This window comes from Tiliqua scincoides, chromosome 6, assembly GCF_035046505.1.
Source record: "Tiliqua scincoides isolate rTilSci1 chromosome 6, rTilSci1.hap2, whole genome shotgun sequence".
Lineage (NCBI taxonomy): Eukaryota > Metazoa > Chordata > Lepidosauria > Squamata > Scincidae > Tiliqua > Tiliqua scincoides.
In genome coordinates, this window is record NC_089826.1 from 22227332 (window position 1) to 22251933 (window position 24602).

At 42.4% G+C, this 24602-nt stretch overlaps 1 protein-coding gene across 2 annotated transcripts in view; it reads left to right on the forward strand.

The window, feature by feature from the left end:
- Positions 1-24602, forward strand: part of NPNT (nephronectin) — a 75647-nt gene that overhangs the window by 34982 nt on the left and 16063 nt on the right. For both annotated transcript variants that reach the window (XM_066631843.1, XM_066631844.1), the window contains 5 exons: positions 8396-8515; positions 10219-10338; positions 11747-11881; positions 14237-14359; positions 17361-17825. In XM_066631843.1, coding sequence (XP_066487940.1) covers positions 8396-8515; positions 10219-10338; positions 11747-11881; positions 14237-14359; positions 17361-17825 — 963 coding nt within the window. The remainder of the gene's footprint in view (positions 1-8395; positions 8516-10218; positions 10339-11746; positions 11882-14236; positions 14360-17360; positions 17826-24602) is intronic.

Consider the following 24602-nt stretch of genomic DNA (forward strand, 5'->3'; position numbering starts at 1 on the left):
GGAATTTTATAATGAAAAAGTATCTCTTGTTTTAAAGTGATCACCATTTCAACTCAGTGCACTACTTTCCCTTGCGTATCCACACTTTGTATAGTACTGGATGCTTTCAAGTGCTTCAAGAAGTCACAATCTCCTATTAACTGCAATAAATCTTTCCTAAGCTTGTTATGGAAAAGCAAGTGAGTGTGCTAGAAAGTTCTGACATTTTATTGAAGGCTGTGCTGTATAGAATTGTGTTTCCTGAGCTCTTCTAATCCATCTATGGCATAGTGATTTCCACATGTTCAGATACATTTGTTCAGATACATTCACTGACAGGGTCTTGTGGAATCTACCCTAACCCTCCTCTGGCCTCATTTTCCTTCCTTTTCTCTCTCCACCGTGCAGTCCCATTGTTTTATTTTTATATGTGTTCAGACACAAGCAGTGTCCTCTTGTGGGACAGTCTTATGTTTATTTTAGAGCTTGATTTCTAATACTGCAGACCACAAAAATACAGTAAGTGTGCAGTTTAAAATATCAGTGGTGCAAACCCATTCTTGGAATTTTTGTATTACATGTTTATCCTGCCTTTGTTTTATTATGGAACTGCATTGGCTTCCTAGGCGTCCATTCAGGCAATGACCCCAGACCGAAGCCCGTCTTCTAAGCAAGATGACTGCATCATGTGCACTCAGCCTCAGGAGCAACAGTGTGCAAAGTTGATGGAGACAAGAATTTGGGGTGGTAACTGATAATTTATGCAGCAATCCATTGAGAAATCTCATGCTGAATTATTTGGCTCCCATTCATTGGATAATACCAATTAAAAACACTGAAGCTTTGCACTGTGGTGCTACGTACGGAAAGATAGCAGTTTTGTTAGGTGGGAAATTTAACCTCTCCATGGCCTTCAACTTCTTGCAGACCAAAGCAGGAATCTCAAAATGAAATTTAAATTTCTTCTGAACACTTATTGTTCTTGGTATGAAGAGAATCTTACCTAACCACTCAGTTCTTCTCTTGTCACCAGCTTAGCTCAACTATAGATGTTAAAATTGCTTCAGCCTGCCTCTACAGTATAAATGTGTTATTTTTAGTACGTGATTTCATGTGCACAGTATTAGGCTAGCAAATTGAGTGAGTACCTATACACCAATGACCTTGCACTTTAGATAACAGAAGGCCCACTGTGTACTTAAACATTTGCACTTGGCATTGGTTTTTTTGCTACCACTTGTTTTGGGTAAGTGACTTAGATTGAATGAATTCACTGGGAGAAGAAAAGACAATAAGATCTGGCGGAAGTACAGTTTCACAGTGTTCGTTGAAATGGTCACAACTGTAAAAAGTCTACAGGCTTTCTAAAAGGCTGTATAGCTGAACTGGAAGTTCAGCAAACACATGATTCCATCCCTATATTTACTGGTATTATGGTAATGTGGGAGTGGATAGACAATTGCAGGAGAAAGAGGTCAGCAGATGAGAGGGCAGAGCCTGATTCCTGTGCCTGATTCTCCTCTGCAACAGCTGCCCCAGCTGGTCTTCCTTCCAACAGAGTTCACTTCTGATTTTGGGAGGTGACTTGAGAAAATGATTTAAAATCACCTGGAGGTACAGCAAGGGAAATGGTTAAGTACCCTTCCATCTGTCTATTCCCCCTACAGGTAGTGCCCTTTGTTCATGTTGGAATGAAAACTTGCTCTATAGTATATTATCTTTTTATTTATTTTTTCTTTTTTAATCTATAAATTGTAAGCTGCCTTGGGCAACTGCTTTCAGCAGAGGAAAGGCAGGGTAGAAATCTTTTAAACAGATAAATATATAAATGCTATGAAAAATTAGTTCAGATTTAGACACCTGGATGGATACAGTGTTCAGTGTGAAAACCCTTCAATGTCAGAGACAAAAAAATTGCCTGATTCAGAGACCATGCTCTGAGGCTGCGATGCACACAGGACAATTCCTGCTTGTGTGGTGGATTTCTTATTTATTTTAATGAAGAAGCAGCTCTGTGTGTGCAAAGGAACATGTGGCTTGAGCAGTTCACACTAGTGAAGTGAATAGAGTAACAGCTGTGTTGGATAAATGGGAGAGCACTCAAAAGCACAGGGATGGGGGGGATGACTTGGTTTGAACCCTGGAATCACTATGGAGAGGTAGGAAGGGTGTGGCTTCATGATCAGCACTCTGCATAGTTCAATTCTCATTGAAACAGGAGGAACCAGTTGTCTTGGCCTGAATGCATTTTAAAAGTGTGTTCGCCTGTACAAAAATGAGTGACTGCAGATTTACAGACAACTCACTCCCTCAAGGTTTGTGCCTTTTTTCTCAGGCTTAGGATTCCCTGGAACATGGTTTGAAAACCAACTTCTTTAGGACCATGCTGAAAATTCCCCTCCGCAAAATCGCTTTCTCTTTTATATAATTGAAATTGAGTCTTCACTGCTGGTGTTTGATGTAACAAAATGACATGTCCTTTTACCTGGTCTCAGTCTTTTGACTTTGCTGTGCCTTCTCCCCAACTTGTGAAGCTGAACACCTGTATACAACCTCACACGACTGGCCCAGCGAACCACCTTTTTTCAACCCTCTGGATCATCATGCAACCATTTTTCCACTGAGGGGTGAGAAAAATCCTTTACTTCAGGTGGTGCATTCCTTCCACCTGCACGGCTTTCAACTTCCGTGAATCCTCTTGCAAATGTGCTGAAAATTAGCAAATTTCTGGCTGCCACCGGAAAGCCCAGCCTGCGGTATGACTGGCATGCAAAGCAAATGAGCATTTACACTGCCTGGAGGCTGTAAACCTGGAAAGGCTTCACCCTCAACCATTCTCTCCACTTGCTCTTGTGATCACCTTCCTGCTCCTGCTCCAGCAACATGTGCTGCTTTTCCTAAGCTCCTCCATACACCAAGAAGAAAGTTGCTTCTCAATGTGTGTTCGGGAAACAGTTTGATTAACAGAAGAATCATATCAGTAGTTAATAATTGTTAATATCTTCTGTATTTTGGCACAGATATTAAGACCTGTGTTGGCACATAAAATGCATCTAAGCACATGTGAAATGTAATGTGGAAATGACAATGACCCATGTGCAATGGGCAGTGCAATCCTAACTTGCTGGAACAGGCAGGCCAACAGGCCTGCGCTGTATCCAGCGCAGGTTTAGGGCCCACTGTGGCTCAGCCAGGGGTAAGGGTTGGCGTAGATATGTACAGAACGGAGAACCAGAAGCAGCTCCACGCTGCCTGGGAACAAGGGCTAGGATCCAGCATAACTGTCAGGTCATGGCCCTGCCTCCCACTTTCTGCCCTCCTGCTCACGGCCCTGCCTGCCACCTGTTCTCCTCCCACCCTGAAATGCCTCCTCCCTGTCCTCCGCCTGCCCCTCCCCAGACCCCTGCAGCAGCTGAGCTCGGCTGACGCAGACCTATCTTCTCCTGCTGCTCCAGAGGCTGGATTTGGCCTCTGCGGGCTGGTGCACCTTTGTGTGCTGGCATGGCTTACTCTCATGGAGGTGCAAATGTGCTTTACAGCATGTTTGCAACCCTCCCAGGCTGGTACAAGGGGCTTGCACTGTCCCAGGGCACAGTTAAGATTGCACTCATAGTCAATCAGGCAACTCATAATTTATGCTTTACATGCCTTCCCAACACTGGTACTAGTATCTGTTTCCAAAAACAATGTGCAAAGAAGCCCTTTAATACCATCTGCCCAATAATACCATCTACCATGTGGTTGTTTTTGGTATTGTATGATTAAAAGTTGTTCAGCATACAGAGGGCTGTAGAACTACAATAGCCAACACAGGATCTCTTCCTCTTGATTATTTATAAGGCTCAGAAGGTCCTTCTCACAGAACCTTTGTCTCTGGTTCCTGGCCTAAGTGCATCATTGCGGACGTGAAGTGCACCAGTTGGAAATCCACAATAAAACTCAACTGGTGCCAGCTCCAACTATTGAGTCCTGGGGTGAAGCCTGCATTAAGCCCCCCATGGCACCCTTTGCCTCTTGTTGCATAGTGTATTAGGCAGTGCTGCTGACACTGAAGGTTCTAGGGCAGCCCAGCTGGGTAGAGCCTCTGCTAGATGTGGGTCCTCAGGTGTAGACACTTATCTAGTGCCCAACCTGGCCAGCCCCTGGTCTCAATGATGTAAAACAGTGTTTCTCAACATTTGTCCTCCACCATACCACTTCACATGGTCCACCTGTTCAAAGTACCACTGGAAGTAACTGACAATGACATCATCACCAGTTACTTCTGGGTTGGGAGGCCAGATGCAATGCGACAAACACCTGTAAGAGGTTCAGGATGGACAGGAGGGCTTTTTCAAGTGTGGGAAAGGCATGCTTTGGAGCTCTGCCCACTGAGCTGAGCTTCCTACAGCTGTTCATTCTGTCACATTCCTGGTCTCACTGCAGGTGGCAGGTGTCCAGGGTTCCGTGAGCACCACCAACTCAGTTACCACTGGTGGTACTCATAACATGGCTGAGAAATGCTGACGTAAAACCATACCATGTGTTTGCCTGGGCTCTTTCCAAAGTGGTTCTTGCAATAGGAGGACAGTCAGGCAACATTGCCCAAGTAAATGCTGCTTGATGTGGGGAAAATGGTAATACTTTACTAGCACTGAAACTGGGATCCCATTTTGCAGATAAATTGTAATTAGTGTTATCTGCAGCCAGAATTATACCATATAATTTCCTGTGGGTGATTTCTTCTCACTAATCTCAAAGCTATCTATTGAATGTAACTAGAGGTGTGACACAGTGTCAGAAGTCTTTTCCTTCACCTTCTAAAAATGTTCATTCTTGTATGCTTGGAGGCTACACTCTCTTCCTAATACACTACATTACCACAGTGTGAGAGCTCCTGCCCAATCAGTTTCAGAGCCATCTAAGCTACAGTGATGGAAAGCAGGAATACAGTTATTACAGTCTTAAGTTAAAGTGGTTTGTCATTGGTAATGCAGGATATCAGGTGTGTCTGAAGCAGGCATTCCACTGTTCTGTTTGCCCACTGGCTAGTAGCTTATGTGCAAATCCAGTAATTCTCTTTCTGAAATGCTTCATGCACTCACATTCATCTCTCTTCTTGCAATGTAATGTCCAAGCTTAGTAGCCTGCCTGTGCTTATATTTGGGACTGCTTTTCCAGATGACTGAAACACCCACTTGCTCTCCATGCTTTTCCGTTTGCAACCTGAATGATGATACCTGAATGATGATACAGTACTCTTGGGTTGTTTGGTTTTCCTGTCTATATATCTGTGGAATGTGAACAGCGTCGTAGTCAATTGGTTAGTTTGGAATGATGAAGGAAAAGCTCAGCAGCATAATGGGGCTCAGTGGCATCACACGGGGGGTGCGGCTCGAACCAGGTGACATGCACTGGGGGGGTCAAACGCGCTGGGGGGTCACATGCACTGGGAGGTCATGTGCTAAAATTGCGGTTTCTAGGAGTAATACCATCATGTTATATACCATTCAGTGTGTAATTTACAGCAGAATGCAATAAAAAAAAACAGAGTGAAATGTCTCCATTCTATCAAAAAACCAGAAAACAAAAGTGCAACTCTCTTATGTAACAAAAAGTATATTTCCTTAATTAAAAAAGGACAAATGAGACTGTTTGAAGAGTCAATGAGATGTTGTTATGACACAGCATGGAACCAATAAGCAGTTAGTAAGGTTATACCCTTGGGGGAGTGACACCACTAGTGGCCACTAAAATATCGATTTGTAGGAATAATACCATCATGTTTTATACCATTCAATGCATAATTTCCAGCAGAATGCAATGAAACAGACTACTTTGAAATATCTCTATTCTATCAAAAGAGAGAGCCAAAAAACCAGAGGGGATGGGGCAATTGTACATCACCACACTCACCACACAGATTTTTGCCCTGCCCATTGCATGGGACTCCTCCCATCATGGGGGTGATGGCACTGGTCTCCTGCTCTGAGTGAATCAAACCCTAGTAAGGACACTGATGGGGCTCATTGAAGCTCCTATTAAAACCCATTAAAGGTTTTGCAAAGATCAAAGAAACAAAGCAGTAGCATCATTGACTATGTGAAAGGAGTCTAAAAGCCTTCTCCTTTCTCCCTCTTTTACCCAGATAAGTAAATATTCAGGGAAGTTTTTCAGGTGTCATTTGACTGATTGACCATATCCAGAATTCACTTGAAGACTGTGCCAGAATCCATGTTTCTCTTGGTTGGTCCAAATGGAAGGTGAAGGGCAAGGAAAGTTAGTACAGATTGCACATTTCAAATGAGAGATTGTCTGGAGGTGACTGGACAAAACCCCATACTATATCATATATTTATTTCCTGATGCTGCAGCATGAAACCAAAATTTAGGTGAACCACTACCATCTGGATATGGTCAAAAGCCTTGTATACCATGTTATTTTTCTACCTGAAAAATTCTTACGTCATGGTAGGTGTTCTGGTGATTTTTCCCCCCTGCTGCCTTCATTTGCAATATGTAATATTTTTGACTTGGAATGGGGAAATACAATACTCCAATCTTCTCACTCACTCACTCACTCACTCACTCACTCACTCACTCACTCACTCACTCACTCACTCACTCACTCACTCACACACACACACACACACACACACACACACACACACACACACACACCCCATTCCCCTATAAAGAACTTTAGTGTAACTTGAAGCAATATTAGCGGAGCCAAGGAGACAAATATCACTGAACAAACTATGTTTCTCAGAACCTTTGAATGAGACTGTGAAATGCTAGGAAATAGCTAAAGGAAGGATGAAACATCCTACGGCCCACAAGGTAACCCTATATTTACAATGATTTTTCTACCCAAGACTGGGGGAAAGCTATTATAAAACTGTTACATGAAAATATGAAATGTCTCTCAGAAGGCACAAAATTTGTGATGAGGGGATTGTGTCATATTTTGGAATTGAATTGTATGGAGAACTTTAATTCTGTGTATTGATTTGGGTCTATCAATGCAGCCCAATGGCAAAAAAGAAATTTGACCTTAATGATCTTCCTAATATTTCCAGTATGTTTTGTATGTTGCGAGTCTTAAAGTAAGCAAAACTCCAATACTTTGGATATTTTGACTGACCTTCTGTTGATGCTACTGCATAAAACATAGAATTTTATGTGCATAGAGTGCATGTTTCATCAGAATTCAACGAGTAATAGAAGCTAAAGTGGAACAAAATATTAATAAACTTCCCAGCAGAAACACTTAAAATAAACGTGCATTCCTCTTTATGCCATTAATAGCTAGCCAATATCATGTACCATACATGTGTACTAAAATACATACCAGATGGTGTGATATTCAAACCTGTGAGTAGAGAGATCCACATGTTGCTACATAAGAGGTGGCCTCGTGTTCCTTTATACTAAGTCACTGTTCTTATCCTTTTCCAGATTTGAAGCTATCTTATCTACTAGGTTTTTATTATGTTCTTTATTTGAGATCAGGGTCTGCTTTCTCCTGTTGCCTGTTTATTCTTGACTGAACTTGATTTTAGAGGGAACACAATGAAGCAATTTAGTCATACATGTCTCTCTTTAGCCAACCTGTCACTGGCGTTCAAGATAAGCAATAGAGCTCATTCCCTCTGGAAGAGCTGCAACACCATATAATCTCTTTTTTCTACCTCTCTTTTACCTCATTTCTCTGGTTAGCCATCTTTAACTATGCTTACCAGCCCAATCCTACTTAAATCCCCACACAGTGATGTTGCATCACTGTCACACTTTCTGTTACATCCCATAGGAGATCTTTGGCTGCTGGAGGTTTCCTCAGGGTAAGGAGATGTTTGTCCCCTTGCCCTGGGACAAGCTGCAGCAGTCACTATGGGGCAAATTGGACTTGTGCCAGCTCAGTTGCTGGCACAAGTCCATGTTGTTCCATTAAGGAGGCTCAGAACTAAGAAGGGGGTCAGGATTCAGTGTGTGGCACTGCCAGTCCCACCCCTCTCCCAGGCCTGATCAGGCTTTTTCCCTGCCCCCATCACTACCCCATTCTGCCCTCTCCCACCCCTTGCAACCCCCTCCCTGCCTTCCTCTAACCCCTCTGTGGGCTTACCTGCTCCAGCGGTTGTACACGGGCTTGCTGGAGCACAGGAGGCCACTGTGGCTTCCTTTCCAGCAGGCCTGCAGCACATGTCAGCAGAAGCTGCTTTGTGACAACCATAAAGCATCCTTTGCTGGTGCAACACTAGTTACACCTGCGAGGGAGAGGGTTAGGATTGGCAGGTTACTGCTTACTGCAGTAGTACGTATTAGCCATGGTGTAGGTTAGTACCAATGTAAGCCTTAAGTTGGGTTATAATTATGTTAATGTCTAATGCCTGCTCTGTTTTTGTTTTCTCTCAATTCTACACCTTATTCATTTTAGATCTCAATGAATGCGGACTGAAACCAAGGCCATGCAAACACCGGTGCATGAATACCTATGGCAGCTACAAGTGTTATTGTCTGAATGGGTACATGCTTATGCCAGACGGATCATGCTCTAGTACGTCAAAACTCTCTGCTTGGCTTTTTAAAAATATATAAACCAATCATTAAAAAGCTCTCAATAGGTTAAATATGAACGCTGCTAAATTAGACAAGCAAGCAAAAAAACAAATGGAGGTATCCATCGCTTAGAAGTAGATAACATTCTTTTTATGCATAAGATCCCAGATTCAATCCTTCACATTACTTGGTAAAAGAACCCTAGATAACAGGGCTGGGAAAGGCCCCCATATGAGGGCCATACTTTTGCTGTTTACAAATTTAAAAACACATGCATGAGCCAAATAAGTGAGTCTAGTTTGGCCTGGAGACCCTGGACAGCCATTGTGGGTCAGACTGTGTTGGGATGGATGGACTAATGGTCTGATTCACTATAAGGGTATTGTCATATGTTCAGAATAATTGATAAGTTTTAGGATCATGAGATAGCTTAATGTAGCATTTTGTGAATGCATTAATGCAGTACTCTTCAGAAAATATGTTCCTAGCTATGTTACTATACAATATGAATGCAACCCATTAAAATCAATGGGTGCCTGCTGGCTTAACTGTTTTAAATCTGTAGTATAAACATCCCAGAGGCCAAGTTCCTCTTTACTCCCATAAAAGTGAAAATTTTGATTACTTCAACACACCAAGAATGGGAGAAATTGCAGAACCTTCTTTACAATCAAGAGATTAGATTTGAAAAGACTCTCTTGAAAAGATGAAAGCATACCAGTTTCGCTGAAACATGGAATTGTTTTTCGTTGGCCAGTTTACGGAAGGGCTCCAATTCCTTGAGTTACTTTAGGATACTATAGAGCCACCAAGTGGTAACATTTACAGGGCACAATCCAGAGGCACCCTTGGGACAGCACAAGTCCCTGGAGCTGGCCCAGGAGGGTCACAAACGTGCCATAAGACATGTTTGCGCCTTCTCAGGAGTTGGCAAGGCCAGTGTGCAAAGGCGTGCTGGCTTGCGGAGGCTGACGCAAGCCTCCACGCCGATGGAAGCACTGAGCCTCTGGGGTGGGTTGGGAGGAGTTGTTCCAGGGTGGGGGGAGGGCAGGTGTTGGGCAGTGCTGGGGACGGGCAGGTGGAAAGCAGGAGGCAGGCCTGGAATCAGGTAGTTAGGCCGAATCCCAGCCTCCGTTCCTGAGGAGTTCAGAGTGGCTTCAAGTGCAAGGTGGCGCAAGTCTGAGGAGACCCATAGGGGCCAGGATGCCTTACCCAGAGGTAAGGGGAAAAGTTTCCCCTTAACTCTGGCTGAGCTACTTTGGACCCCTAACCTGCGTGGGACACAGCGCAAGCCTCCTGGCTTGCCTATTCCAGTGCAGGGTAGGATTGCGCCCACAAACAACCTTTTTACAACACATTTTACCTCACATAAGCAGCTATCGTAAAAGTTCTGTCATAAAAGTTGCCTTTATTATGACATAGAATGGCAGTGGCCATTGAGGGTAGTTTGGTCAGCAATGTGGGTGCACCGTTATTTACACCATGGTACACCATGACGTATTGTGGGGGGTGGGATGGGAGTGAAGTTACATTTATTCAGCAAGGGAGTTTATACTTTTCCACATTTGACTTTCCTTGTACTTTCTCTGTTGTAAAATTTTACTTTAATCAAAAAGACTGATAGAATACGTGCTGATACAACATTTATATACAGAGTTCCCTGTCATCATTTCTAAGAAAGAATATATAATGTCTCTACAGATGCCCTCACGTGTTCAATGGCAAACTGTCAATATGGCTGTGATGTTGTGAAAGGGGAGATACGCTGCCGCTGTCCTTCTCCAGGTTTACAATTAGCACCTGATGGTAGAACATGTGTAGGTAAGTTAATGGTCATAAATATGTTCTATCATGTTGTTCTCAAATAATGGGAAATTCTAAACTGCCTTTTCAGTATTGGTTTACTTTGTAGTACAGACCACTGAAAGTTGTGATGTCCTGATAATAATCTGTTTATTTACAAATGTATAAGTTGAGCAGATATTACAAGAGAATAGAAGAAAGCAGCACAGGCAGTATCAGAGGTGAGTGGGGTGTGTGTAGGGAGCAGGGATGAGGTGTTTTGGGGCAGGAGGAGGGTGGAACCGGTGGAGCTCAGTTCCACTGAATTTTGAGCCCCGTGTTAGACCATGCAGTCTGACACGGGACTCTCTGATTCTGGACTGCCTCAAGAGCTGCTACAGAATTGGGTAGCCCCATTGCATAAGAACATAAGAACAGCCCCACTGGATCAGGCCATAGGCCCATCTAGTCCAGCTTCCTGTATCTCACAGCGGCCCACCAAATGCCCCAGGGAGCACACCAGATAGGTGTGCAGGACTACTTCCCTTACCTGGGAGAAGGTGACGAATATCCCCTCTCCTGAGAAGCCGCCGTGGGGTACCTGGTTGTGCTTAGGATACCACAGCAGTCATTTTTGGCTCTGCAGCAGTCTCGCACATCTGGCAGCTCAGGATTGGGCTGTTTAACAGCTTCCTCAGGGTTGTGAAGGAATATTACCTGAATGAGTAGCTTCAACTGATGTGTCAGACGAAGGCCCATATTCTATACGACAGATGATGGGAAGCTTGATTTTTGGAATTCTCAACATCATTTTTTCCACCAACAGCAGCTACTTGGACAGTACAGGTTGGATCTGGGCTGCAGCCATAGGGTGAAAGTGGGTAGGGAGGCCCTTTGCCATGTCCCCAACTTAAAACAATTTCCTCCAAAGCTGCTGTTAGCTGTGGAGGGATGAATTTGAAGGAACACTTTTTGAATTTTTTTAGCTCATGGTAGCATTGTGCATCATGTGTATTGCATCTTTTAGAATGGCATGAATAGGTTTTTGTTCATATATATGCTCATCAAGGGTTACAATATCAAGACAATCAAGTTGAATGTAAAGAGAGCAGGCTGTTTTCAAGCACCAGTTTCTTTCTTTCAGTTTTTGGTGTAGCTTGACCTTTCTGAAACTCCAACCAGCTCCAACTGGCAACTGGGTTCTACACAAAAATCTACTGTCCAGCAGACTGTATTTTGAGAAAAAATGTTGAGCAGGATATGCCTTAAAAAGTAATTCATATTTTCTGTGTAACAGTGGTGTTTGTAACACGTTCAGAGCCAGAACAGAAGGTAATTTCCCAGAAAAGGTTTTTAGCCATTCAGGTCTTCTAAGATAAACCTCCACTTTGAACATTTAACAAGTTTAAATACACAAATCTGTTACAGCAAATATTTCTATTTGTAGATGTCGATGAATGTGCCAGTGGAAGAGTTTCCTGCCCCCGGTTCAGAAAATGTGTCAACACATTTGGAAGCTATATTTGCAAGTGTCATAAAGGTTTTGATTTGATGTACATTGGAGGCAAATACCAGTGCCATGGTAATCAAATTAACTTTTCACAAAAGCTTTCCTTGAAAATAACTGTGTGTGTGCATATATGTGTTTTATTACAGCACATCACCTGGTGTGGCCCACACCAATCGCACCACCCTAGCAACGCCATATTCACCACATATCTTAGAACTACATTTTTCAAACTACATTTTCAAAGGGTTGCATTTATACCCTTAACTAGCATTACAGCTAGAAACCTGGTTTTGATTGTGTAATGAGTTTTCTCATTCCCAGTTAACCTGTAAAAATAAGACCTTTCCCGGAGCATGCTGCAGAAAACTAGATTTACTGAGACTAGGGAGCTATAGAGCACAGGTTCTGCACAGCAAAATAATTTGTGAAGTCTTAAAATGACTTCCATTAGCCTAATCTGTTACATGTCCTGTCACCAAGATTTATTTCTAGTAAAGGCCTATAAACACAGTGATCCTTCTTACCATCTCTGCACAGACATTGATCGAACTTCAGTTTTGTTGAAGGAATGGCTTAGACTTGAGAACAGCTTTCTAGCACTAGTCCAGATAACTGCTGTTCCTGGGATTACTGCTGACCCATTATCTTGCCTGAGTTCTTTCCTCATGATAAAAATCTTGTGGAATTTCAGTGGAAAGTTGAAACAAGCAATGGAAAATGACAAACTTACTGGAAGTGCAGAAGTTCCAATTTGAGACTAGTCATGCTTGGTTAAGGTATTTATGTGTAACTGGTTGGGCCAGAAAGGGGGTGGTGTTATGCACTGAAACACACTCCTAGTTGAAAACAGTGCAGCGTGTACTGATGGTATTGATACCAGATGCGCATTCTCATGATGCTTCTTGCAGATAACATGTTTGTACTGACAATTGTCTGTGCTCATAATATTTGTGATCCAGAGTGGGACAGATTGACACAGGAGGAGGAGGTTTAACACTTTACCCCATGCCCACCCCATAACCACCACCCATGAAAACTGCACTCCCCCAAAACTGCTGTTTGCTCCAGTTGGCAAATTTTACTTCCATTTTGCAAACTTGAGGCAAGCAGCAGCTTGGAGGAAGAGACTGGCAATGGGAAAGTGGTGCAGAGTATAAGGGTGACCTTTCCATGCCACGGACATAATCCAGATCATGGCTCCATTTGATTTTTGTTGGGGGGGGGGAAGACATGGAGAGGCGTGATCACAGGATTCCAACATGCGCTTGAAATAATATCTAGTTTGGCCCTCATTATTGTTCAGAGACTGTCCTTCCAAATACTGTAATGTTGTTTTAGTTCACTGATTGTTTCCCCATTGCTGGTGACTGGGTGGTTCCCAATCCCAGTCTTTGAGTTACTTGATCCTACAGTTCCTATTACTATTGTAAACACACATTGTCCTTTATTGATGTTAGGCTCTACTTGCACCTGGGGAAGGCCTTTGCCATTGGATCACACACCTGCTCTATGGTGGCAACCTCTTGCCAGCTGCAGGCAAGACTGCCACTATTGAAGTTACTTACATCTTCTAATCCTCTGTATTCCAGCAGCAAGTTAGGGGGCAGTGCACCTGAAACTGTGATACACAGTGAACATGGGTATCTCGCAACCACTTCAGCTATGTGCTTGTATGATATTGTATGGTAGCCCTCTCACTACAGTTCCCAAGTAGCATTGCATGAGAAATGTGCATGGACCAAAACATAGTGATTTTCTTGAGACATTGTAGAACTCTCTCCAAAAAAGTGACTTTTAAAACTTCATAATTAGTACCATAAATATGATTGTAGCACTACAGATTTAGTGTATCACTAGTGCACTCCACTAGTGCACTTTAGATGTGTGTCATCTGCATGAAAATTTTCAAATTAAGCCCATGTTGATAATGTATTTGTCAAATATATTTTCATAAACCAATTTGGAAGAGACAGTTAAAAAAAATGAATGTATTGCTCCCCCCTTCACACTGCAAACACACTGTGATACTTATCATTGGAATACCTTAAAACTTCAAAGCCATTTCTTTGTGAAAGCCTGTACTGAGGACTTCTGAAGCCTCCAAAAACTTTTTCCTAAAAATCTACAAAGGATCGCTGTGGGAGGTTACTTCCAAAGACTATTTAATACAACTTGAGTTGAATCTAGATGTCAAAATAGCATCAAACCAATAAATTAAGTTCTTTCATTTATTTTTCACCACTTGTACTTCAGTATTTTGAAGTGCCAATATAATTTATTTTAGTATTTTCTCATCTGGTATCTTATCTTAGAATATATTTTATAAGAGATGGATCACAGATGATGGCATGTTTAATATGAAAATGTAATTTATGATTACTGGTAATGTTACAAAAGCTTTTATGTAATTCTTTTTGTCTGTTACAGATATAGATGAATGTTCTCTTGGCCAGTATCAATGTGGAGGTTTTTCACAGTGTTACAATACGCAGGGATCTTACAAGTGTAAATGTAAGGAAGGTTACAGAGGTGATGGAATGAACTGCATAAGTACGTACAGATTCTTTTCATCTTGATTCCAAATCTAGATGAGACAGGAAGTGCAATAAGTCCCTATGGACAATAAATCTTCACAGCCAGTCATTTCACTTAACTATTTTAGAAGAGTTGAGAGTGTATTTAAAGTTTTATGTGTTTTTTATGTGTTTACATATTTGCCAGTGTAAAAATATATTTCCTCAAGTTCTTTTCATTCTTAGCATGAGAGCCCAGTGAACGCTGTTTGGAGTTTCATTCTGTATGTTGCTCTGTTCATTTTAATGTGTTTTGATGTACGGTTTACCTTTAACCTGAGTACAGCCAAGTTCCCTTGGCTTTTGCCATCAGTTAGTAACACTTTACCCCCGGTGACATGCATTGTGTAAATTCTGTTTTTCAGAGTAGTTTACTTTAGCTAGCGCTCAATCATTGAGTGATCTAGAGCTCAATCATTTTGTTATTGGGATCAACTACTAAGCAGTGTTGCCTTTCTTAAGGACCTGCCCAAGGCTTCTGATGTCTGAGGTGGTATGCCAAATGATGCCGCCCCTTACCTGGTGATGTCCCAGATATGAGTCTCTGATGCTTTAGCCCACCATTGTTCTCTGCTTCACACTTTCTATTCTACTCTGTCTCCTTCCACCTTTCCAGTCCACGGATTGAGAAGAGGAAGAGTGGAGGTGAATTGGTAGATGGAAGTGGGTAGCCCTGCCAATCTACTGCCTGAGGCAAGTGCCTCAGTTGGCCTCAAAGAAGGATCAGCCTTGTTAACATCTTCAAACCCTCCCCTTCCCAAACATACACACTCACACCTTTTGGCCACTTTGCTGATATGAAAGCTACATTCGCTCTGCATTTTCTAGCACCTAAGGGCCTTCATTTCTGCATTCAAGGGCACACCACTCTTAATTCTCTGGACATCACAACCCATCACTTGGGAATCACTGGGTTAATTCTGTGGCTGGAGGTTATAGGTCCTTGGTGGACACACATTTGCATACAGAAGATGCTAGTCCGATTCTCTTCTCTCCGGTTTCAGGCAGTAGGTCTCGGAAATTATTCTTCCTGAGCTCTTGAAGAGCTGCTGACAGCTAAAGTACAACTAGGCTAAATGAAGAAATGGTGTGACTGTATAAAGCAGCTTCATATCTTTGTTATTTCTCCTGTACTAAACTCTGTGTGCAGAAACTCAGGGAAAGGAAGATGATCTTTCAGTATTTCTTTGTAGGCTCTTCACCTGCCCTCATGCTCCTTAACTGTATTCAAAACAGAAATACTCTGTCAGTGATTCCCAAACCTTTTAGCGCTCCCTTTTTCAACAACACTCTATTGGGATCCACCTAGGTTTACCAGACTTAAAAAAGTATATTTACACATACTTGCAAACTATAGGAGCTGAGCTCTTTGCAGGGTGATTAGCAGTTACAGTATCTGATTTTTATCTGATTCTTCCATCACCCTTTGACAACCCACCAAAAATCAGGTCGTGACCCACCAGTGGGTGCAGACCTACAGTTTGGGAACCACTGTTCTAAGTTGAAACTCAAGGGAATTTGCACAGTGTGACAACCTCTGAGAGTTTGGAAAATCAGGGCCAACAGTTACTTCTCACCCCTGCATGTTTTTGCAGCATGCTACTAGATTTTGAAAAGGCATCTGTGGATTTCCATATGAGAAGAATTGCTTGAGCTTCCTTTGCTTTACCTGTGAGGAGTTGCTTTTCTGCATGTGAAAGACAGTGAATGAGAAATGTGTCATCCAAGTTTGGTAGTGGTTTGCATACATACCTGCTGCTAGTCAGGTGATCTGCATGTAAGGCTTTGACAGATCTGAACAGGTTCAATGGAGAGCTTGACAGATAGCCTTGCTGATAGTACCAAATCTTTCACCAGCTTTCGATACTGTTGAAAATGAGACGGGTTTTCACTCAGCTGAGGCACGTGGCAGAGGGGAAAAGGATCCTTTTAATGTGGTTCTCTCTGAGACGACATCCCAGGGAGGGATGTGGGGTAAGGGACTATCTCTGTCTGTCTTTGTACAGTTCCTAGTGTCCTGAAGTTTTGGTAGGTTTTGGATGATGTTTGGCTATGATGTTGTTTTGGTAAACTATCAATATTCTTCTGTAGCAACAATTTCTTTGGCTACTTATTTAGTTATATGGATGAGTATTGCTGGTGAGCTTTTAAAGTAGAAATATTCAGTTTCTTACAGTGCAACTCTGTGCTTGGGTACTCAGAAATAAGTCCAACTGAGTTCAATAGGGCTACTCCCATGTAAGTGTGCATAGGATAGCAGCTTTACAGCATAATCCTAGTCATGCTTACTCGGAGTATGCCCCATTGACTACTTACAGTCAATAGGGCTTTCTCCCAGGTAAGTGTGACTTATTGGCATCCTTCAGTCTCGGAAGACTATGGTGTCATGCTCTGAATAGTGGTTCTGGAACAGAGTGTCTTCTCCAGTGCGCGAAGCCTGGGTAAAGTAGGTATGGAGGATAAGCTGTTACCCATGCAGCAAATTCCCCCTCTCCACGTTGCTGAAATGGTCCAATGGAAAGGCAGAAGCCAATACGGTTGGTTCCAGCGGCGTCACAGGGGTTGCCAGAACGTGACTGTGTTCGGCCATGAACTGCCTCAGGGACTCCAGCTCCAGATTTTGCCTTGAGGTTGACTCCTGAAGCCTTTTCCATAACTGGATGTAGCCACAAGGCAGTGGAGGTTTGGGATCAGAGTTTTCCTTCTCTCAGATGAGCTGCCTTCCCAGGCTGACGAGTCCCATCTACCCAGTGGCTGTTTAGACACCTCTTACGACAAGTACAGCCAAACTGAGGGCCTATTCTTATCCCCAGCCCCCAGGGGTAAGTGTGACTTACCTGTGGCTATATTGTATTTTTGGTATTTTTAGCTATTCTGACATGAATACTTTAGTTTTGTTGCTTTCAATTGAGTTAGCTCTGTGTTCTAGGTTTGCTTTCCATGGAGAGATGACAATTTCCCCCCATCTTTTTTTCCAGCTATTCCCAAAGTTATGATTGATCCATCTGGCCCATATACTGTGTTTAAAGGCAACAGAACTTTTTCTAAAGGAAGCAGTGGCGTGACTAATAGGATACCTGAAATTGGAGGGACAAGGCAGCCCATCAAATCACCCCATATACCAGCTGTAGCTACAGCAAGACCCACTCCTAAGATAAGACCTACTCCGAAGCCGACCACGAGGCCAACACAAAAACCATTTACCAGGTTTGTAACAAAACCTGCCACAACACGACCAGAGTTGAAACCTGTAACAAGGGATCCACCTGTGATAAAACTGCCAACTCCATCTCCAACGCAATCTAAGCCTGTTACAACAAGGATACCAAGACTTCGAACTGAAGAGCCTCCACACATTCCTAGTGAAACTCCTCCTCACCAGGGATTTACAGTTGACAACAGGATACCAATAGATCCTCAGAAACCAAGAGGAGATGTGTTTAGTAAGTGACCTTGAAACTGGTTATAGTTATGCAACTTGAAATGCTGTCAGTGAGGAACTATGCATAATATAATCTGTAAAAAGACAGAGGTTGCATGCAGTATGAAAAACTGTAAACAGTGATGGCAGTATTTTTGTTAAGTTTACCTTTGCATGACCTGATGGCAATATGTGCCATAGGTAGTAGTTGCCAGTAATGTGCTAAGAAACCCTACAAATACATTTGTGTGCTGTTAAATCAAGCACATTGTGACTATGGACAGGTATGATACATTGCACATTTTGATAATCTAGTATACTACATGCCAAGTTAAGGTCACCTGGCCAGCTAAACTGGACATAGTAAACACTGAAAGATGTCCAACACCCAAATTGTTATTGGGAAAGGTGTAGCTCAATATTTGTATTTTTTCTTATGACAAACATTTGATGATACAGGCGGCGCCTCTTTATCCATGGGTGTTTCGTTCCCAGAACCTCTGTAGATACCGAAAACCGCAGATAACAAAATCGTGCGACCTTTGTGAGGCTCTGAAAACCTCTCAGACACATCTGGGAAGTCTGCGGGGGGGAGGGTGATCTGGGGGTTTGGCATTCGCAGTGGGACAAATCCGTGGATACCAAATCTGTGGATAAAGAGATCCCACCTGTACATTTGGAAGACAAAGAATTGCAAAGGATGCTTTGTTATGGAACATCTTCAACTTTTGTGACTATGAGAAACAAAGCAAAGTGATGATTTGGGGGGCAATTCTGTTTTAGGTACAAACTTTCAAGCTACACGGTGCTCTTTTGCATGAAGTCACACATCTGTCCTATGGGAATTTATTACCTAGCAACTGTAAAAATCAAATAAAAAATAACTCTCCCTGCTTTATGGAGCTTTTTATGGAAAGCTCATGATTGTAAAGATGCTACTTGTGTGAAGAAGTATCATTCTGAGAGCTGTATTGAAAGGTATTGCATTACTTTTATGCCAAGCTGACTTCATGCCACTGATGAAATTTGTGGCTCATGCATTTTGGCATGCCCGTAAAGAAATACCCCACACTGTTTCATCTTTCGCACTGCAACCGAGGTTAATTATAGACCTTGGGAGAGTGTTTGGATAAGTTGGCTTCATAAACAGTAATATAGCTGAAGTAAATAGGAGGTAAGTTTTGGTAGCTTGGAGCAGATGGGCAAGTGCATTCCTTAATGGCTTGGGAGTGTGAGTCATCTGGGCTGTGTCCCAGCAATATAAAATTATAGAACATTAGATTTGAAAGGTGCCCTCAAGGTAATCTAGTCCAACCCCTGCTCAGTTCAGCATCTCCTAACAAGTGGCATCCGAGCTTTTGCTTGAAAGCATCCAATGGGGGAGAGAGCACAACTGCACAAGACAGACTGTTCCAGTGCCAGACATCTCTTATGTTTAGAAAATTCTTCTTATGTATAATCTCCTTCACTGCAGTTTCATCCCATTGGTTCTAGTCCTTCCCGCAGAAGCCAGACCTCTTCTTCTACAGCCCCTTCTTCTTCACATACTGGAAGATGTCTATCATACCTTCCCCCTTAGTCTTCTCATTTTCCTGTTGAGCATACTACAGTGGCATAGTTACAGGAGGGGCAGTAATGTAAGTACTGCAGGTGCTGCAGGAAGCTGTGCAGGTGTCCCTTCTCACTCACTGTGGGAACCATTCCGGGCAGCAACAGCAATGTGCAGGGTGCTCCTGCGTGTTGCCATTGCTGTCTGAAATGGCTCCAACAGTGGTTGGGAGCAGCTGCTTACACGGTGCATTGCGGCGCTTGCAGTATTTACCATACCACCCCCGTGTAGCTACGCCACTGACATACTAAACTCTTTTAACTGCCCCTCATGGAACTTGATTTCCAGACTCCTCACCATCTTTGTGGCCCTCAAAGATAGTTCTCTGAGATGTCTTGGATGGATGGATGGATGGATCAGCCATTTTCAACCACTGTGCCATGGCACATTGATGTGCCGCGACTGTTCCACATGTGTGCCACAGGAATTTGGGGGAAGGTAATTTTTTTTTATAGGGCCAATGGGGGGATGAGAGCCCCCAACTGTCAGCATGTTGTGCCTTGTCAGTTGTCAAAAACCCAATGTGTGCCTTGACAATTTTAGTGCCTTGTCAGTGTGCCATGAGATGAAAAAGGTTGAAAATGACTGGGTTAGATGAAGAGATAATGTAGAGTTTAGATGAATTGGAGAGTGTCAGACAAACTGGAAAAAAAGAAAGAATTCAGGAGATGAATATACAACCCAGTGGAAACATCTCTTGCACAATATTTTTCACATTTTTATACCACGCTTCCTCCAGGGAGCTCAGGGTGACGTACGTGGTTCCTTCCTTCCTTTTGGCCCCACAACAATCCTGCAAGGTAGGGCAGGCTGGCCCAAAATCACTCTGGAAGCTTCATGGCTGAGCAAGGATTTGAACCTGGATCTTCCAGGTCTAAGTCCAACACCAGAACCACTACACCATTATGAAAATATTTTTATTTATCTGTTCATTTGTTACGTCCATTTTCTGCTTTCCTCTATCTTGGAGGTGGCATACACACCCAAGGTGGGCATACACAGGCTTCCCCAAGAATCAGTCATCCAGATCCAGACACTGACCTGACCTAGATGTGCTTAGAATACCCTTTGGTATTCTGTGTGCCACAAAACAAAGAGAAAGGAATTCTGTGCTGAGTTTATTGCCTAGATCAGTGGTTCTTACACATTTACCACTGGGACCAACTTTTTAGAATGAGAATCTGTCCGGAGCCACTGGAAGTGATGCCATGACCAGAAGTGGCATCATCATGCAGGAAATTTTTCAACAATCCTAGGCTGCAATCCTACCCATACTTACCCAGGAGTAAGTCCCACTGACTATCATTGTTAAAAGAATATATATAGTACAGATTGAGTCTCATTATTCACGAGGGTTCTGTTCCAAGAACTCAGGTGGATGGCAAAAAATGTACTATAGCAAATCAATTTAAAAAACAAAGTTTCTATGCTCTGGTGATTTAAAAACAGCCTTGATGACCTTTGTAATGCACACAGAGTCAATCAGTCTCTCTCCAGGAGCTTAGGCTTCACTAAGGAGCCAGCAATCCCTCCCTTCACCAGGAGCCCCAGCAAGGGGGAAAGAATGGAGAAGGTGATGATCGCTGCTGTTCAGCTGCTCAGGGGGAACGGAGGAGTGAAGCCTGCAAAGAAAATGATTGATGGATTGTCAGCCGGCTGCCCTCTCTGGCATTATTAAACGACTGTTTTCCTTTAGTTTAAAGGGCTCCTCTCATCAGCTTTGAGATAGAAAAATCTGTGGATAATTAGGTTATACCTGTAATCACTTGCATGTCTCTCTGCAACAGTAAAAAGCAGTTTTTTAAACTGTGATTTTAAAGGGGTGCATTTTTCCCCTTCTCCAGGAATCAGCACATTCCTTCTCATTTGCAGGGAGCCATTCGCCTTGAGTCAAATCCATGTATAAAAAATCCATGTATAACAAGGCTGGACCTGCAGCTTGTTAAAAGTATGGGTTTGTAACATTTCCCCAAATGCAGTCACATACCATGGTAGCATCAAGTCTAATATAATAAAAATAAAATATTGAAATGAATGGAGACCCACCTGAAATTGGCTTCCAACCCACAGTTTGAGAAACACTGGCCTAGATAGATGACCATAAGTGACTTGGTCAGTCAATTCTCTTCTTCGTTGTATTAATGTGATGCCAGAAATTGAACAGCCACACTTTCTGCTGGGAAAAGCCACACTTTCCTGGGAAACACTAGCTACTCAGTACAAACATCATCATCATCAACAACATCAGTATTTATATACTGCTTTTCAACAAAAAGTTCACAAAGCGGTTTACAGAGAAAATCAAATATCTAATGGCTCCCTGTCCCAGAAGGGCTCACAATCTAACAAGATGCAACACCAGCAGACAGCCACTAGAAAAAACACTGCTGGGGTGAGGTGGGCCAGTTACTCTCCCCCTGCTAAATAAAAGAGGAGCACCCACTTGAAAAAGCGCCTCTTAACCAGTTAGCAGGGGTTAAGTATCACAGTATTCAGAGCTATAGATACATGCAATTTAATGCTATATTAATCATGTTATCCTTTAGTTGAATCAAAGGCACAGCTGCGTGATCTGCACATGAAATTCTTTTCATGCTCTGAATGCTGACAATCTGTTAAGCACTCCTGTGCTGGTCGTCCATGAGCTTTGTTCTTTCCAGAAAGCCAACAGCCAATCTAGCATGCCTTTCATCAACTCAACTCCAGACACAATTTTTGAAAAACAGTACAAACACTACAATAAGGTTTCAGTATGTTTAGTGAATGCAGGTCCATCTTCCAGATCAGATAAATCCTGGATTCCGGACTCATGTATTTAACTCCCCATGGGTTCTGAACCTACGGTGGAGGACTGGACCCAAGCTCCCGGACACGACCAGAGGTGTTCTCTTCCAGTTTTATGAAAAACAGAAGTGACTTTCTGGCACCCCCAGAGGCGTTCTGATGACACACATAACTGGAGAACATCTCCAGTTATGTCCAGAGGTCCTATACTTATCTGTGGGTTTTGGTATCCACAAGGGGGGTCTGGGAATGGATCCCCAAGAATACCAAGGTCCAACTCTATTACTATCTAGGTTTTCTTTTTTTGTGTTGATAGCAGATAAAAATGGGAAGTGAAATCATGCCTTAGTATTGATCATCTCTGAATATTTACAGTCTTGGCTTCCTATGCGACTCTACTTTAGCAACCATTCTTCCTTCACCCTCTTTTTAAACACACACTGATCTTGACATCTCGGAACTTGTCATTTTGATTATTTACTAGCAAAATACTCGTAGTTAGAGGATCTGGGATGCATGCGTGTACTGAAAGATGCTTGTGCAATCTGCTGCAACCATTTGTCAGTGAGGGCCAGACAGCCTTGCAAGGCAGCTTTACAGTCATAAGGGGAAAAAATAGAAACAATAAATGAAAACCAATTAAATATATAACAATATATAAGCTATCAAAGCTTATAAGCAACAAAAATTAATAAGCTATCAATAAATAAAGAATCACTCAGAATAACCATAGAGGGTCAAACTCCCCCCCCCCCCAATCCAATAGAGAGCATAACAAATCAGCCACAGACTGGATTGAAGAAAGTCTTGCTAAAACAAAAACATTTTAAGATCCCTGCAGAGCAAAGAGTGCAACATTCTGATCTCCTGTGGGGGAGAGTTCCTCAGGTTGGGTTCCACAACTGAAAACACACTGTCAGTAAATGTCACCAGCCATGCACCCTTCGCACCATAGTAGTATTTCCTACTAGCAAAAATTTAAAGCAGCAGTAAAACCAAGAGTCATTTTAAAAGATGCAGCGACATCAAAGCTTTTTAAAACCCAGGAAAGCAATTTTTTTTTTTTTACCTAGACATGTGGAGATCAGCTGAACAGGTAAGGGATGAGAATTTCACAGATAAGGTGCCACTTCCGAAAGGCCCAGTTCTGGGTAGCCATTGACCACATTTCAAAAAGGGGGCAAGGCACACAGAAAGAGGTCTCCGGTGTGAACCAGTGGGTAGGTTCATATGAAAGCAGGCAGTCGTTTGGGCATGGTTTTCTTAAATTTAGGTCAAAGTGCAAATGTTGACATTTCAGTTTGTGTAGAAAACAGGTTGGTAGCCAGTGAAGTTCTTTAAGCACTGCCGAGCTATGCTAGATGTTCCAGTTAACAGCCTCATGGCAGCTGGTTTTTTTTTAAACAGTGGATGTTTCCAAACAGTTTTGAGAAGTGTAGAGTGCATTATAGTAATCTTATATGGATGTGACTGGGTTATGTGCTATCAACATTTTTCTTGAAATAGCTGCTACAAAATTATTAAATCATATAATCAGTCAAAGTTAGCTGACTGCATTTCAACCACAGGTCTTTATCGGCAGCTAGTTTGCAGCAATTATAGTACAATTATAAGACACTCTTAGGAATTCTTCCTGGCACAGAAAGCAACAGACCCACTATCGTAATACTAATATTGTGTGGGAGTGGGCCTGTTTCTGCCTCCTCTTTCATGATAAACCTTATTCAACAATCTCTTCAATCCTGCACTGGATATTTAGTGCACAGATGTTCCAACAGCATTTACTAAGCTTCTTTTTACCACTTTAAATCAACTTGAAACAGACACCCTTAATCACCACTAACCACAATGCAACCCTATCCCAACCAAATTCAGCCACCTGCAAAAAGATTAAAGCACTCAAAATTTAAAGGGGGATTGAAAAATACATTGGTTTTAATTAGTCCATATAAAATGTTCCCCTGTCCTTCCCTTGACACTCCCTGGTTCTGTAGAGATCTTCATTTGCTGTTTGAAGCATTTTTGGAATTATTATGCTGGCCTAGCAAGATCTGCATTTCTAATACACCTCCACCCTTCTGCCAAAATGTACCAAAAATATAATTATATTTAATGAATTTAAGAGGCAAAAGTTAAAGTGAACTGCTCTTCCTCTTGCTAAGTATAGGACACCACTTGGAAAGATGCTTCTTTGCCCAGTTAGCAGGAGTAAAATGTAGATATGACGACAATATCTCAGGATAAGTAGGGCCATATAAGTAGGCAAGTCTGGAGGGAAAAACTCTTGTTTTGAAGGATTTTTTGAGCTTTTTGACTCAACTTTGATTAAAAACCAGGTAAATGTGATAGTCCCTCATAACTGAGGGACAGTTATGAATTGACAAATGAAATGCAATTAAATATATT